Raw genomic sequence first — 14,268 nt, 5'->3', positions numbered from 1 at the left:
GTGCAGCCTGCTCTGAATCTTCAGAATGTTGTGTCTGTAGAAGCATATCTCTTCTCTTCCAATATGGAGACCAGCTTGCACTTTGTACAGACAAAGTCGCTTCTGTCCTGTGGAAGAAAGACAAACATGGCACATCCAGTGCAGGTCACAACAGCTGAACACTCCCCATCCATATTACCTTCCTTCTACGAGCTTCCTCAGGAATTGTAGTAACTATTCAGAGAAGCCGGCAAGATGTAAGCCTCAGTGGGCTCTCCCCTGTTAGCCTCTCTGCTGTTCGCTGCTCAGCTGGTTCACAGCTGACTGGCTTTTTATAACAGTCAGGCCCACTCAAGGCTCACCTGGAACAAAGCACTCCCAATTCACACTTTTCGAACCAGCAATCCAGCACACGGTCAAACTGTCAACTGTCCCCACAACAGACACTCAGATACTCACCAACACAGCCTCCTTAATGCAGCCCTTAGCGTACCTCCTCTCAGGCAATCCCAGGCAAACTCCCTCTGTTAGCCTCTCTGCTGTTCTCTACTCAGCTGGTTCGCAGCTGACTTAACCTGGGCCCCATGAGCCTGAGTCAGCTGGAACAGGCCAGCCATGGTGTCTAATTGCAGTGTAGACATATCCTTAGCAGCCAATGGGAATCCCTTAGAAGTCAAGACCTCATTTTGGAATGACATTTGTGCCAAGCCTATCAGAAAGCTGCTGACTCATCTTCTGTCCACAGGATAACGCACTGATGAGCATGTGAGAAGTATAGGGTTTTTTTAAAAAGGCAAAATCTACAAGTAGAGCTGGTAAAAAAATTTCTAATAGAACATTTTTCCATCATAAAATGCCATTTCAATTAATGGGAATTATTCTGTGGGAACATGTCCATTTCAACTAAATTCTGTTTAAAAAAAATGAAGTGTTTTGATAAGATCCTTATTGGAATGAAATGTTTGTTTTTCAGTTTGAGAGATCTTTTATATTTGTTACTTTATTTTGTTTTATATTTGATATTGTATTTTAAAATCTATTTTATATTATATTTTTTCATATATTATACTTCTATATTATACCAGTTGCCAAAGCAATCATCAATTTTATATTATATTAATTGTGATACTATATTATGATTGTAAAATGTTTATTAAATGCTAATTTTAAAATATAAAACAATTAAAAAAACCTAAATTGCTCACTTAATTTAGGTAACTTTATTAGCATGACAAATGGTCATTGCCTCTTCTACTAAAGCACTAAGGATCTTTTAGTTCCTTGTTCTGTTCTGTATACTTGATGCTCTATAAAACGTGATCTCTTGATGACTGCTTTAGTGCTCCTTATAAAATCTTCTCAGATAAATGAACAGGTCCTAGCTCCCTGTAATACACTTTCACATTCTTGAGTGTCCAGTGTCATTTACACATGCAATTTTTTCCTCCTGAATAAGTTTATAACTGCATTCTCAACCATCTTTTATCATGTTGCCATCTCCCTTTGTTCTTTTACTCTTTACCTGTAGCTGCTTTGTTTTGCCTAAGCAATTTCCTCTCTACCACTGTTTTATCTCTTAGCTTCTTCACCTTGTAATTATTTTTATGTCTTGTCTATTGTTCTCTCTGACAATGAATAATCTATTTTTCATCTAAGGATTTCACTCGTCTTTATTTCATCAGCTTTTTCAATGCTAATTTTAGCTTTCACCTTGCTGATGAAGCTTCCTGTTTAATCAGTTTTCAGAGCCTGTGTGGCTATCCTCTGTTCAATGGCATGAACACTGCCTTGCCATAGATAGGATTTTAGCGGACAAGGTGGGTGAGGTAACATCTTTTATTGGACCAACTTCTGACATTTGGAGTTGTATATAGTGGTCAGAGGGTTATAGATGGCGAGACCTCTGGGGATGATGTTTCGTTTCTTGTATTTGCTCAGGAAGCAGATGTCTGTTAAGTTTTGCTTCCTTTTTCAAGCTGTGGAGTTTCTATTTCAGGCGGCAAAATTCAATATCTTCCATTGTTGTATGCTGCAGTGTTGTTTTAGCCACCTCATTCCCAGGATATTAGAGAGAGACAAAGTGGGTGAGAAGTTGGTCCAATAAAATATATTGCCTCACCGCCCTTGTCTCTCTAATATCCTGGGACCAATGTGGCTACAACAGTGCATAGATACGATTTTTCAGTCAGGGAATCTTAGCCTTGTTCTTCATTTCATCATTTGTGATTCTCTGTTTGCGTTCCAGAGATCCTGGATCTGATTCCGACCTCATTTACAGTGTTATCTTTCCATTTAAGTCAGTGGAGTCACATCAGCGCATGACTAGTGTAAACAAGATCAGAGTCAGACCCCATGTTTCTTACAAAAAAGATGTTTGTAACCATCAGACTCATTTACAGTGCCATGGGATGTTTAGAGTTAGGTTTCTCTAGTAAATGTAAACGGAGGAATAATCCTGTATTGGCAGGGAAGTGGACTTAGGGCTTGTCTTCACTACCGTGTTACAGTGGCGCTGCTGAATCGATGCAGCTGCACCTAGATAGCGTGTCTGGAGAAGACATGCTATATTAACAGGAGAGCACTCTCCTGTCGAGGTCATTACTCCACTTCAACGAGAGGCAGAACCTATGCCAGTGAGAGAGCGTCTCCCGTCGACATAGTGCGGTGTAGACACCGCTTTAAGTAGGTGTAACTTATGTTGTTCAGGGAAGTGTTTTTTTCACATCCCTGAGCAACGTAAGTTACATCGACTTTAGCAGTAGTGTAGACAAGCCTTTAGGCAAACCTAATACAGGTCTTTTCCATATCACTGCATTTTATTATTCTTTCATTGGACTTCATGACACTGTCAGTATCTGAAGCCAGGGAAACCAGATGCTGTTTTTCTTCTTTCCTGTTTGTGGTGGCACAGTCATAAAGTCTGTGGGTGTAGCTAAGGAGAACAAAGTAGGAGTATTTGGTTTCCTTCTCACTGTCCCCTCCCAAATTTACAATGCCTACTCCCCCCTCCTACTCTAACTATTAAATACAATGAAATGAATGTATGTCTGTCTCTGATCTTTGTCAGTAACCCCCCTGTTAGAGTGGGTACCATGATGTCCCCTGTGACCTCCCCAGACACAGCTCTCCAGACTGCCCCACAATTAAAAGGACAAGAATAAATCAATTTTAATAATGTTTTATGTCTGGGCCAAATTATACCTGCTGTGGCATGGGTGTAAAAGGTGGGAAGAGATGACAAACCTGTCCTTCCCCATTGGGCTCACTGCATAATGACCAAACATAATGACCAGTTCTTTCATTCCCTGAGTGCATGGACTACTCTCCTCTAGCCACCTATAAGACCCCTCCCCCTTTTCTGTAAGGGTCAGCAGAGTTAACTGAGCACAGAGAAAGGAACATGCTGGACCAGCCTAACAGACGGTGCCTTTGGCGCATTCCCCATTGCGTATTGAGGTGCTCATGGAAGGATTCTATTAGCAATTTATGCAGTAGCAGTTGTTTAGCTCTTTATAGGGCCCAGTGTCAACCTCACACTAGTTTTACACCAGTTTAACTCCATTGAGTTCAGAAGAGTTGCAGCTTATTTATACCAGTGTGAGATCAAATTCTAGCCCACAGAATCGCACAACATCTATTTAATTGTTTCTTGCACAGTATCTCAGGATCCAGTCTAGTACTGTTTTTATTTAACCTAGTTCCCCTCCACTCCCATACACACAGTCACATCAGGGCTAGGCTTTGTGCTACAAGCAACAAATCCAACAAGGAACCAGATTCCAATCTCAGTTAAACCTGGAGCCATCCACTTACTTTAGGAGAGTTACTTCAGATTTACACTGAGGTCAGAATTTAGTCCAAAGTTTCATTCCTGTGCTGGCTCACCCTCTGTATGTTCCCATGCCATTTTAAGAAAGTGCCCCGGGGCAAATATATTTTAAAACTATAAAGATAAAAGCCATTTCCTATGTTCTATTGTAGTGGGTTTTTTTTTTTTAATTACAGTGGTCACTTTCATTATTTCTTTCATCTTCCCAGGTGCTCACTCCCAGCCCACAGCAGTGTTTAACAATTTCGGTGCCAATCTTACCAAGTGTTATCACTTTCAATACCGGTTCATTGCTACAGAGTGACATCGCAGCCCCTTAACATTTCAATTCAAGCAGCGTTTCCATTTCTGTGGTGCTGTCACTGTAGTATGTTGCTATGAGGACTTCCTTGCCAGCTGGCAAGTGTAGATGGTAGGCACAGCAGAGTAGTACATTGTGCCATTCTGTCATCACTGAAATCTTTCCAGTTGTCTAACTCTAATAGAGTTATCTCCATGAACAGCAAATTAATCTGCTTTGTATTGATGCATTAATAGCAGTAAGTGACTCTTAAATATCATGCCATGAATTGTGATAGTCATTGATGACACAATTTTGTGTTATTTTCCTCACAAAAGGGTTGATTTTTCAGCAAGCCAAACTGGTTTAAAATTATTTGTATTTGATTTTCATTTTGACAATGTTCATGAAATGGGATTGCAGGTCTTACAGTGCTGTGGATGAGGCTGTCAGGTAGTGACTAATACAGAGGCATTTAGCTGACAAAAAGAAAAGAAAAGAAAAAGAAAAGAAAAGAGTCACTGTGGAAATTACAGTAGATTCAATCAGCTTTTGAAATAACAATTTTTAGACTGGTATTCATTTGTGCTGCCTGGAAATCAATTTAGTGCATGTATAATAATAGAGTGCAGAAGATTGAATGGCACTCACAAGAGAGCTGTAGACTTTTTGCTGTTCATGGTCCTGTTGGGAACCTTTCTAGGTGTCAATGGGTAGCATTGTAATACAACTAATTTAAGGCAGCAAAATATTAGACATTGAAATCTTTGCCTGTTTAAAACATAAGAGGAATGCTGCTAGCTGTCAAATGCCATGAAACTTTCTGTAAGTAAAGAACTTTAACTGACACTTTAGGATTTGCTGCGATCCATGGAATTTCTCAATAGCATGTTCAAGGAAATACTGTGAGCTGATTTTCAAAGGTTGTACCATGCTTTCTTACAAAAATGGGCAGTATGAGTGCCATTGGATCCCAACATGCGCAATTACCTGATTTGCTCATACACAAGCAGATTTGGCAGCTGCAGTGCAAACCCAATTTAGGCATCAGTCAGTCTTTGAAAATTTGGCCATAAAGGTATATAAATCTCTTCAGAAGTATAGAATCATCACAATTTAGGTTTTATCGAAAGTCTTTGTAGCAGGAACCAAATATAATTTAAAATGTAGAGTATTTATGGCAGGATCTTGAAACAATCTATTCTTTTAGTTGCCTGATTTTAGTTGCTCCTCATCTATAGATTCTTTGATGGGATGCTCTACTCACTGCTAGGATGGCACCTTGTCCTGGTCACTCTGGGGAACAGCTCACCAGGTCGATGCCTCTTCCAGTAATTACACTCCACCACTCTCAGCCTGCAGCCCCTCTCTTGCTCCAGGAACCGCAGCATCCTTTTTGTGACTCGGCCCTCCAGCCATGTCACTAAGTGGGTTCCCCTTCGGGAGTTGGGGGGGAGGTGTCTTTCAAAGTCCCTTCTGTCCACACGGTGTCAGGCAGTCCTCACACTCACTGCCCTGACCCTGTCACTCCCACAGTGACTCATACAGTCTTCCTGTTCACTGCCCCTGAACAATACCACTCTGCACTGGTTGGTAGGGGAACCCACACCCACCATCTATTCTGGGTACCAGTCCAGGGCCCTGTAGCAAATAGTTAAGGTCTACATCTCCACCACCTTACTGCTCTACACTTCTGGACCTGTTCCTATGGGGCTTCTTCCCCCCCCCCCCCCCCGGAGGGGCACTGCAGGCCTTGCTGCCTCTTCTGCTTCCAATTTCCTGTCTTTATAAGCCTCGCCTGTTCTCACGTAGGTGAACGTCCCCTTATTACGGCTTTCTTCCCAGGCTTAATTCTCCCAGATTGCAGCCTAACTGGCTGATTGGGCCCAGTTGGCTCAATTCTGCTCTTGCAGGGCCAGTGTGGGGAGTACACCCATCACAATTCTACATACACAATGTTCAGGCTTTTGTAGGAGTTATAAAGAAATTAAACTTTCCCTTTTGCAGAGACATATTATTGGCAATTCTCTGCAAAAATCAGAAATGGTCATTTCAGAAAAGGCTTTGTAATTTAATAGTATCTGTTTCTTCAGAACATTAAAAGCATGAACTCTTTTTGCATTCCTCCAGCTGAAACAAACAGTTGAAGAACACAATCTCTGACTGTTTTCACTGTCTTTCTGCTTATGGATCAAGGGAATTATTTAACTTATTTGAGTTGTTTCTGTACAAGTGTACATGCCCCAAAGCTGCAAACTATGATAATCTTTGGTCAAGTGGAATCCATTGCCAAACAACCTAGGAGGTATTTTCTGTAATTTGAGAAAAACGTGCAAAAACAGCACTGTCCACTAGCTTATAAATTCATTGACCAAGAGAGTTGTACCACTTACACAGATGTATGCAACATTGCTGGACACCTGCATCCGTCATTCCCAAAATGTTAATAAATGGAAAAGTAGTCCAAGAAATGCCAGTACTCTGTTTCCAATCTTTTCAGGGAAAACCCGTGAGTAGCTTTTGAGGAAATCACTGAATTTCTTCGCAGGAATGGAAGAGAAAGGTTTGATGAAATAAGGGAACAATCAAATGGTGAGCTTCATTTTCAGAAGTCGTCCAAATCAGTCCTCCCTGTTCTTCCTTCAATGGCCTGTCACAGAAAACATTTAATGGCCTCATGGCATTTCACTTTAGGACCACTGCCACATGCCTTTCTGGAGGACTCCTCAGTTACAACAGGTGCCGGCTCAGTTCTCAAGTTGTTATAGTGAACCCAGCACCAAGAAATGATCATGCAATTCAGTCAGTGAATTCAGTGGCTCACCCTGAGGTAGCTCAGAGTTCTATCTAAACAGCAAGAGCTTTCCTAATCATTAGCATGTTTTCGATTTTTGTCTGCACCTGGAAATGCTGAATAGGAATTTACGTAGGAATTTACTAATCAACAGTTTTCTAAATCTCATGCTGTATAATATGTGCAAAAGAGTTGGTGGTCTTTCCATACCCTTCAACCAAGATTTAATAGAGGTGCACTGAAATGAAATCTCATAATAATAAGATTTCATTATTTTTATAAAATATACCATACAACAGTACATTTACTAGTATACATAAGTAAAACTAAACTGCCGTTGACAAAAAGTTTGAACAGAGTACATTTTGTACTGCATTATTGTTGCTTTTTCTTTGTTTATTGTTTATCATTCAACTACTAATTTACAAAAATCAGCAATTCACTGTGCATCTCCTAGTGAGTCACTCGTGCAATCTAGCCTGTCTGCACCTTCAACTGTACTTTGCTTTTTTTTTTCTTTCTTTCTTTTTGGGGAGGTGGTATATTGTCATTTCATTATATAAATGCGTCCAGTTGGTCTGTTAATCATATCATGCTATGTTGGAAATTATAACTTCTGTTTTGGAAATTAATTTTTATTTTGAAATGGAACACCTGCACCGGGGCCAGTTTACACTGAAAAATTACCCAAAAGCAGGTTTAGGGCAATTCTCCAGTGGCATAGAGCCCACACAGTGGCTCCTATACTATTGCCTGTCCTGCACTTGAAATAGGAGGTTGTGACAGGGTGCTGAGCAGAAGGGCTGCAGAATCAGCCCCCTACCATGCCATTCCCATTTAAGTGAATAAAGTGGAGCTGGCTGGAAAGAACCTGCCCTAATTGGTGAATGAGAGCCATCTGCCAGCCCAATTAGCCCAGGGCTGTATAAGAGGCTGGGAAGAAGGAAGCAGAAGTGTGGGATAGAGGCTGGCCTGCTTGGGTTCAGACACAAGGAATCCAGAGCTGTGCATACTGAGAAGGTGGTGGGAGCACAAACTTGTAAATAAAAGCACCAGGGGTTTCAGAAGCTGAGGGTCTGTAAGTGACTTTATTGGAGCCTAGCAGAGGTAGGACTTGGGAGGGCCAGCTCTGCTCTGCTACATGTGGGGGCTTCTCTGGGACCCTGTGCCAGAACAAGAGTTTGGCAGCCTGGAGATAGAGGAGACCCTGCAATGGCTGGTGAAAAAGGCCATGCAAAGCTTTCAGCAGGCTCACCAGCTGGAGAGAGAGGCCTTGCTTAGCTGGCAGGCCAGCATACAGCAGCCGCTCCTCCAGAGAATGGTGAGTCCCATGGTGGGGGATGGTATTTGGGGGCTGGGCCTGGGACTTTGTAAAATGGGCCCCACGGATGATCCTGATGCCTTCCTGGGCACATCTGAGTGGGTAGCCATGGGAGCAGGTTGGGATAGGGCAACCTGGGCCCTGCAGCTCACTCCCTACCTGGTGGCTGAAGCCCAAGCAGCCTACATGCTCCTAAGCGAGGAGCAGGCCAGAAGCTATGATGCAGTGAAGGCGGCTGTCCTAGATCGGGTGGAGCTATCCACTGAAAAATACCACCAGTGGTTCCAGGCAGCAAAGTGGACAGGGAGTTTGAGACCCCTGGTGTTTGCCCAGAAATTAATGAACTGGGCCACCCGATGGCTGGGGCCTAATGCCCAGACAGAGGGGGAGATTATGGACGTGCTTGTCTTAGAGCAGTTTTTACATGGCCTAAGGGTTTGGGTGTGAAAGCACCAAACAAGTATGGTAGAGGCTGCGGTGAAACTGACAGAGGAGTACACAGAGGCAGACTTCCCTGTGCACTCCGAAAGAGAGGAGGACATTGGGGAATCCCTGACCGGGAAGGGTCCCAAGAAGAAACAGGAGACCAACCAGGGAGCTCCCATGGGGACCAAGACAATCATCTGCTGGCAGTGCGGGTGGCCCAGACATAAAAAAGGGGACTGCCTGGACATGGAATGTGGTTTCACCCAGTTCTGCAGGTGGACCAACATGAGAGGGCCAGGGAAAGGGAGGTGGCTGTCCATCATTCCCCTGATGGTTGGGAGGCGACCCCAGCGTGGTCTAGTGGACACAGCCTCAGCCTGCTCCCCCTTAAGGAGGGGACTAGTAGAGCCCGAGTGTGATTCCTGGAGTCAATCTGAGTGTGGAGTGCATCCAGGGGGATAAGAGGCAGTGCCCAATGGCCCAGCTGCCCCTGGAGGTCCAGGGCCGGTTCCACTGGATGTAGATAGAGGTAGTAGGGGGCCTGCCATACCCCATGGTGGTGGGAACCTACTGGGAACCCTCCCCAAGAGAAAAGGGAGGTTGGGGGAGGAAACCTAAAATGGAAAAGAGGGAACACCCTCAGAGAAAGGGGGAGAGGGTCCTTCAGGTCAATAACCCTAGACAACAGGGGCAAGCCTGGGTAGGAACAGAGGAACAAAGGCAGGAGGACATATGCACCCCAGGGCCCGTCATGGAGCCGAAAGGCCCGACTGAACTCCCTGCATGGGGACCCCCAGAAGACCAGGTTCAGGACCCACTTGACAGGTCTGAGGAATGTGAGGTCCAGGGGGGCACTGTGATTGACCCTGAACCTCTGGTGGGGGCAAAAGCAGAAAGGGAAGGGGGACACACCTGGGGGTGTAACTGGTGCAAGAACCTCTTGGTGGAGGCAGAGTTATGAGGCTGCCCAACCCCCACGCAATGTGGCTTCTGCAGATGGGGGATAGCAGAACCCCTCTAGGAGGACCCAGAGGATCATGGGAAAGATAGCGGAGGGCTCCCCTGGAGGACCCTGTCCAGAACGGGGAGAAGAGGACACAGATGGGCGAACCTGGTGGTTGGAGAAGGGGAAGGTGTGTGATAGGGTGCTGAGCAGGAGGGCTGCAGAATCAGCCCCCTGCCACGCCAGCCTCATTTAAGCGAATAAAGTGGAGCTGGCTGGACAGAACCTTCCCTAATAGGGGAATGAGAGCCAGCTGCCAGCCCAATTAGCCCAAGGCTACATCAGAGGCTGGGAAGATGGCAGAAAGGGGGTGGGACGAAGGAGAGCCAGGGAGGGCAGGCAGGAAAGAAGGAAAGCCCTTCCCTCCTGGGTTTGGACACAAGGAATCCAAAGCTGTGCACGCTGCCTGGTGAGAAAGTGGTGGGAGCACAAACTTTTAAATAAACGCATCAGTGGTTTCAGAACCCGAGGATCTCTGAATGACTTTATCTGAGCCTAGCATAGGCAGGAGCCAGGAGAACCAGGTACGCTCTGCTACAGAGGTATAGTCACAACTGTTGATCCACACCTGCTGTATCGGCCTCTTGGAGCTCATGGGGCTTGGGGAACAATCTGCAGTCTGTTTTAATACATTTTGGAGGATCAGTGTGGTGGACAGCTGGTCCACAATGGATGATGTGTAGGCAAATAAGGCTTTAAGCCACATTTATACACCCTCCATCTTGGACCAGCTGAGTTGTGCCCTGTGCTCCGTCTTCACCTGTGAAGATTTGGGCCAGTATGAGCATTTGGCAATGAAACATAGATTCAACCACACACGGTAGTCGCTGTTGCAAAGTGAATCACCATTGATAACCACACTGTTACTACAGTTATTTCCTGTTCAGAGTGTAGGGTAAAAGTGTTTTTATGCCTACAAGAGAGCAGTATGATTCAGCAAGTGCAGCATTGGACTGAGAGTCAGAAAACCTGGGTTCTAGTCCTTGTTCTGCTGCTGACTTGCTGCATGCCCTTGGGCAAGTCACTTAATGTCTGCCTCTCTCCACCCTTTGTCTTGTCTGTTTAGACTGTGAGCTCTTTGGAACAAAGACTGCCTCTCACTATGGGTGTGTCTACACTTGAAGCTGGAGATGTAGATCCCAGCTCAAGGAAACATACCTGTGCTAGCTCTGATTGAGTTGGCACTCAAAAAAATTGAGCTGCCTCTAGTACATACCTATCCGAGATTCTAGGGATGGACTCACGGGAGCTAGCTTCTCCCCCTGCTTGCACTGTCATTGCTACACTCACAAGTGCACTAGGTTGATCAGAGTTAGCACAGTTATGTCTCTTCGAGATGGAATGTACACTTTCGGCTCCAAGTGTAAAGACACCCTTTGGGTTTGTGGAGTGCCTGGCACAATTATCTTAGTTGGGTCTTCTAGGTACTACTCTAATATAGATTACTGGCAAATGCTGACCTTTTTCATGCCAATCACTATACAGCATGCAGGCAGTTACAGGCTGAAGAAATCTTATGTATTAGATAATGAATTTAGGGTTATCATAAAGCATTTTCCTCTTTCCATATAAAATCTAACTTTGTATTGTGTGTGGTTTTATCTCTCTGAATGTAGGATGAAATTTTGACAGTTATCAGACGAGTAGATGATAACTGGGCAGAAGGAATGCTGGGAGATAAAATTGGAATTTTCCCTATTCTCTATGTTGAGGTAAGCTCACAATTGTTTGTACATGCTTTCTTTCGTTTTTGTTGTTTGTTTAAACACATAGCAGGTCAGAATAACCTTGGAGTTCCTGAAAAGAGGACAAACAGTTTTGGAATGGCTGAGAAGAGAAACTGTTTATGGTGTTTTGATATAAGCCACCCAATGAATTTACTCTTATCCTGGTCAATTTAATTTAACCCAGATGATAGGATGTACGTCTGAATTGTCACTGGCTTCCAGTCAAGAGGCTTTGGTTTAATCTCAGTGATACATATGGAAAATAGGAGAGGGTAATCACAATACAAAGTTTACTATGCAGCCTGATTTGCAGTCAGCTTAGAAGAAGAAGGCGCTGATAACTGTGCTATACATCTCTCTGCATTCCATTTTCCATGACATTCCCTGTTTACATTCTCGGCCACCTTTTGCAGCCCTGTTTGTAATAAAGCAAGATAGAAACAACTAAAGTTAGGGTCAGCTGTGTTTGAAAGCATAGCCCTTCACGGGGGACACTACAGATGTTCCCTGCTCCAGTGGGAGCTCTGGTAGCATGACCCTTTGCTCCCCTCTCAGGGGATGCACTAGGCCTGATCCTTAGCTGATGTAATTCAGAACAGCTCTGTTGATTTCAATGGCACTACAGTGATTTCTGCTAGGTGAGGATCTGGTCCCAATGCTCCTGTGGAAAACCAGCCAGTCCAGTCACCTTTGGGGTGGTTAGCAGAGCTATCCAGCAGTCATTGTGCCTACAGGAGCACAAAGATTACAGACAATGCTAACTTTTGCATGGGTATCACAAGTGGGGAGGGGCATATATTGGTCAGGGGTTGGCAACAGTCTGGCTCTTAATTTGAAAATATTTCATACTGGCATGTTGGCTTGGCATCATTATCCCTTAGTATTGCCTGTATACAACCTGCAACCATGTTTTGGTTAAATGTGTTCCATATTTCAGTTGTACTTGAGGTTTCCCTCGGAGGATTCTAGCGCTGTCTCAAGCATTTTTCTTAAGTAGTTTTCATTTCAAAATACCAGTTTGCATCTGTTTTCCTCCTCCACAGCTGATCAAAGGTATCATGTGGTGCCGCAAGCTTCTGTGCATCACACACTTGAGTGACTTGCCTGTAGTATGCTCTGCTGCAACATGCACGGTTTATAAGCATCAGTAGCTTCATACTAATATATGGGCCTGATTCTGATCTCAGACTTATACTGGTGTAACTCTATTGACTTCAGTGGAGTTATTCTTTTACGTACTGGGTTCAAAATCAGACCCATTGTGTGTAGCATTAATGTGTTGTCCCCCAGAAATTAGTTGTCCTCCACATTTCTGAGTTAATGACTTGAGACATAACAAAGATAATTAGTGCTGTGTCTGATTATTAACGCCAACAATGATGAATTTTCAGCAAAGCATAAAAATCACATTCCGCACCTGATGAGAACAATAATATTAAAATGAGGATGTGTAGTAGCTGTTGAAAAATTGGCTGCTTGATGGAAGCTAATGCCTAATGATTCTCTCTGCTCAATGCGTAAGATCCAGTCAGTTTGTTATAATTGACTGGTACAATGGGCTTAGCCCAGCTCTCATCCTTCTCTTACCTCTCCCTCATCCCCTTTCTTGATTCCAATTATCTGTTACCCTAATCTTTGTTCTCTTGAGCTGCTCAAAGATGAGTGAGGGGCCAAGAGTGTGAGAAGCAGCCTAAAAAAAGAGATACTGCTCTTAAGTGGCAGCTAATGCCAGGCACCAGCAGAGGAGCTCAGTGGACAGGCCCCGGAGGTGTTGCTGTGCACAAGCAGCACGGCCATGCTTGATCGTCTCTGAGCAGGGACGTGCAGCCAGATTTACAGACACAAAGGGAAACAGTTGTTTTTTATAAATCTGACTAGGCAGCTGGGAAGGCCTCTCTCAATTAGAAACCTGGATGACATGGGCATGAGTGCTCTCAGTGTTGGTTTAGAACAGGGGTTCTCAAACTGGGGGTCAAGGCCCCTGAGCGGGTCATGAGGTTATTACATGGGGGGTCACGAGCTGTCAGCCTTTGCCTCTAGCATTTATAATGGTGTAAAATATATAAAAAAGCAGTTTTAATTTATAAGGGGGGGTCGCACTCAGAGGCTTGCTATGTGAAAAGGGTCACCAATACAAAAGTTTGAGAACCACTGGTTTAGAAGGCCTCAGTGAAATGGTCCTCCAGTGACGACATAAGTAAATTAGCATGTTGTGCCATATCTGCAGCTACTGATTCCAGTGGAAGTAGCAGTTGGAGGTACTTTACTCATGAGGAGATCTTGTGCCACCACCAGAGTTTCATAAGTATGACTGATTCCAGATTCAAATATTATTTTGTTGATAAATGATCTAGTCCATTGCTTGACCACACTGGTTCATTATGAAATATACTCGAGAGACCAAATAACCCACATAGATTTATTGTTCTAAGCCAATAATAATATAGTACAGGAAAAGTTTTCAGTACAATACCAGTCTGTGGGAAGCAGTCTCATGCAGCAGGGTTACAGTCACATTACACAGAAGGTATGCTGCCAGAGTTGCACATTTCATCTGGTATTATAATTATATGATTTCGAAAGTCATACATCCTTTACACATCACTCAAATCCAACCCCTCAGTTTGTCCCAGTTCCTAACTTGTTGTTTTGTTCCTTCCTTACCTTTGTTTTGGATACTAGCATTTCAGGTACTGGTCCATGAAGGTATTTCCCTAGCTTGTACTAAAACATAGAACGAATGTATCTTGATTTTGACAAGTTTCCTATCTGCTTATGCCAAAGCTTACTTCAGCTAATGCAAGGCATTATGGGATACTTAATATAAGAGAACAGGATTATATCAAAGATATAGGCCTGTCATAAATATAAAGGGAAGGGTAAACACCTTTTAAAATCCCTCCTGGCCA

The 14,268-nt window shown here is 43.9% G+C and overlaps 1 protein-coding gene across 4 annotated transcripts in view; it reads left to right on the top strand.

The window, feature by feature from the left end:
• The window catches only part of SH3RF3 (SH3 domain containing ring finger 3), a 393,042-nt gene that overhangs the window by 261,991 nt on the left and 116,783 nt on the right, over positions 1–14,268 (top strand). For 3 of the 4 annotated variants that reach the window (XM_084617098.1, XM_084617097.1, XM_084617099.1), the window contains exon 3: positions 11,249–11,344. The exons of the other annotated variant lie outside the window; for it this stretch is intronic. In XM_084617098.1, the coding sequence (XP_084473224.1) occupies positions 11,249–11,344 (96 nt within the window). The remainder of the gene's footprint in view (positions 1–11,248; positions 11,345–14,268) is intronic. 4 annotated transcript variants of the gene reach the window in all.

The sequence above is a fragment of the Lepidochelys olivacea genome, assembly GCF_965140295.1.
Source record: "Lepidochelys olivacea isolate rLepOli2 genome assembly, chromosome: 1".
Lineage (NCBI taxonomy): Eukaryota > Metazoa > Chordata > Testudines > Cheloniidae > Lepidochelys > Lepidochelys olivacea.
The sequence above is the reverse complement of the archived record's forward strand: the minus strand, read 5'-3'. Positions and strand labels throughout refer to the sequence as shown.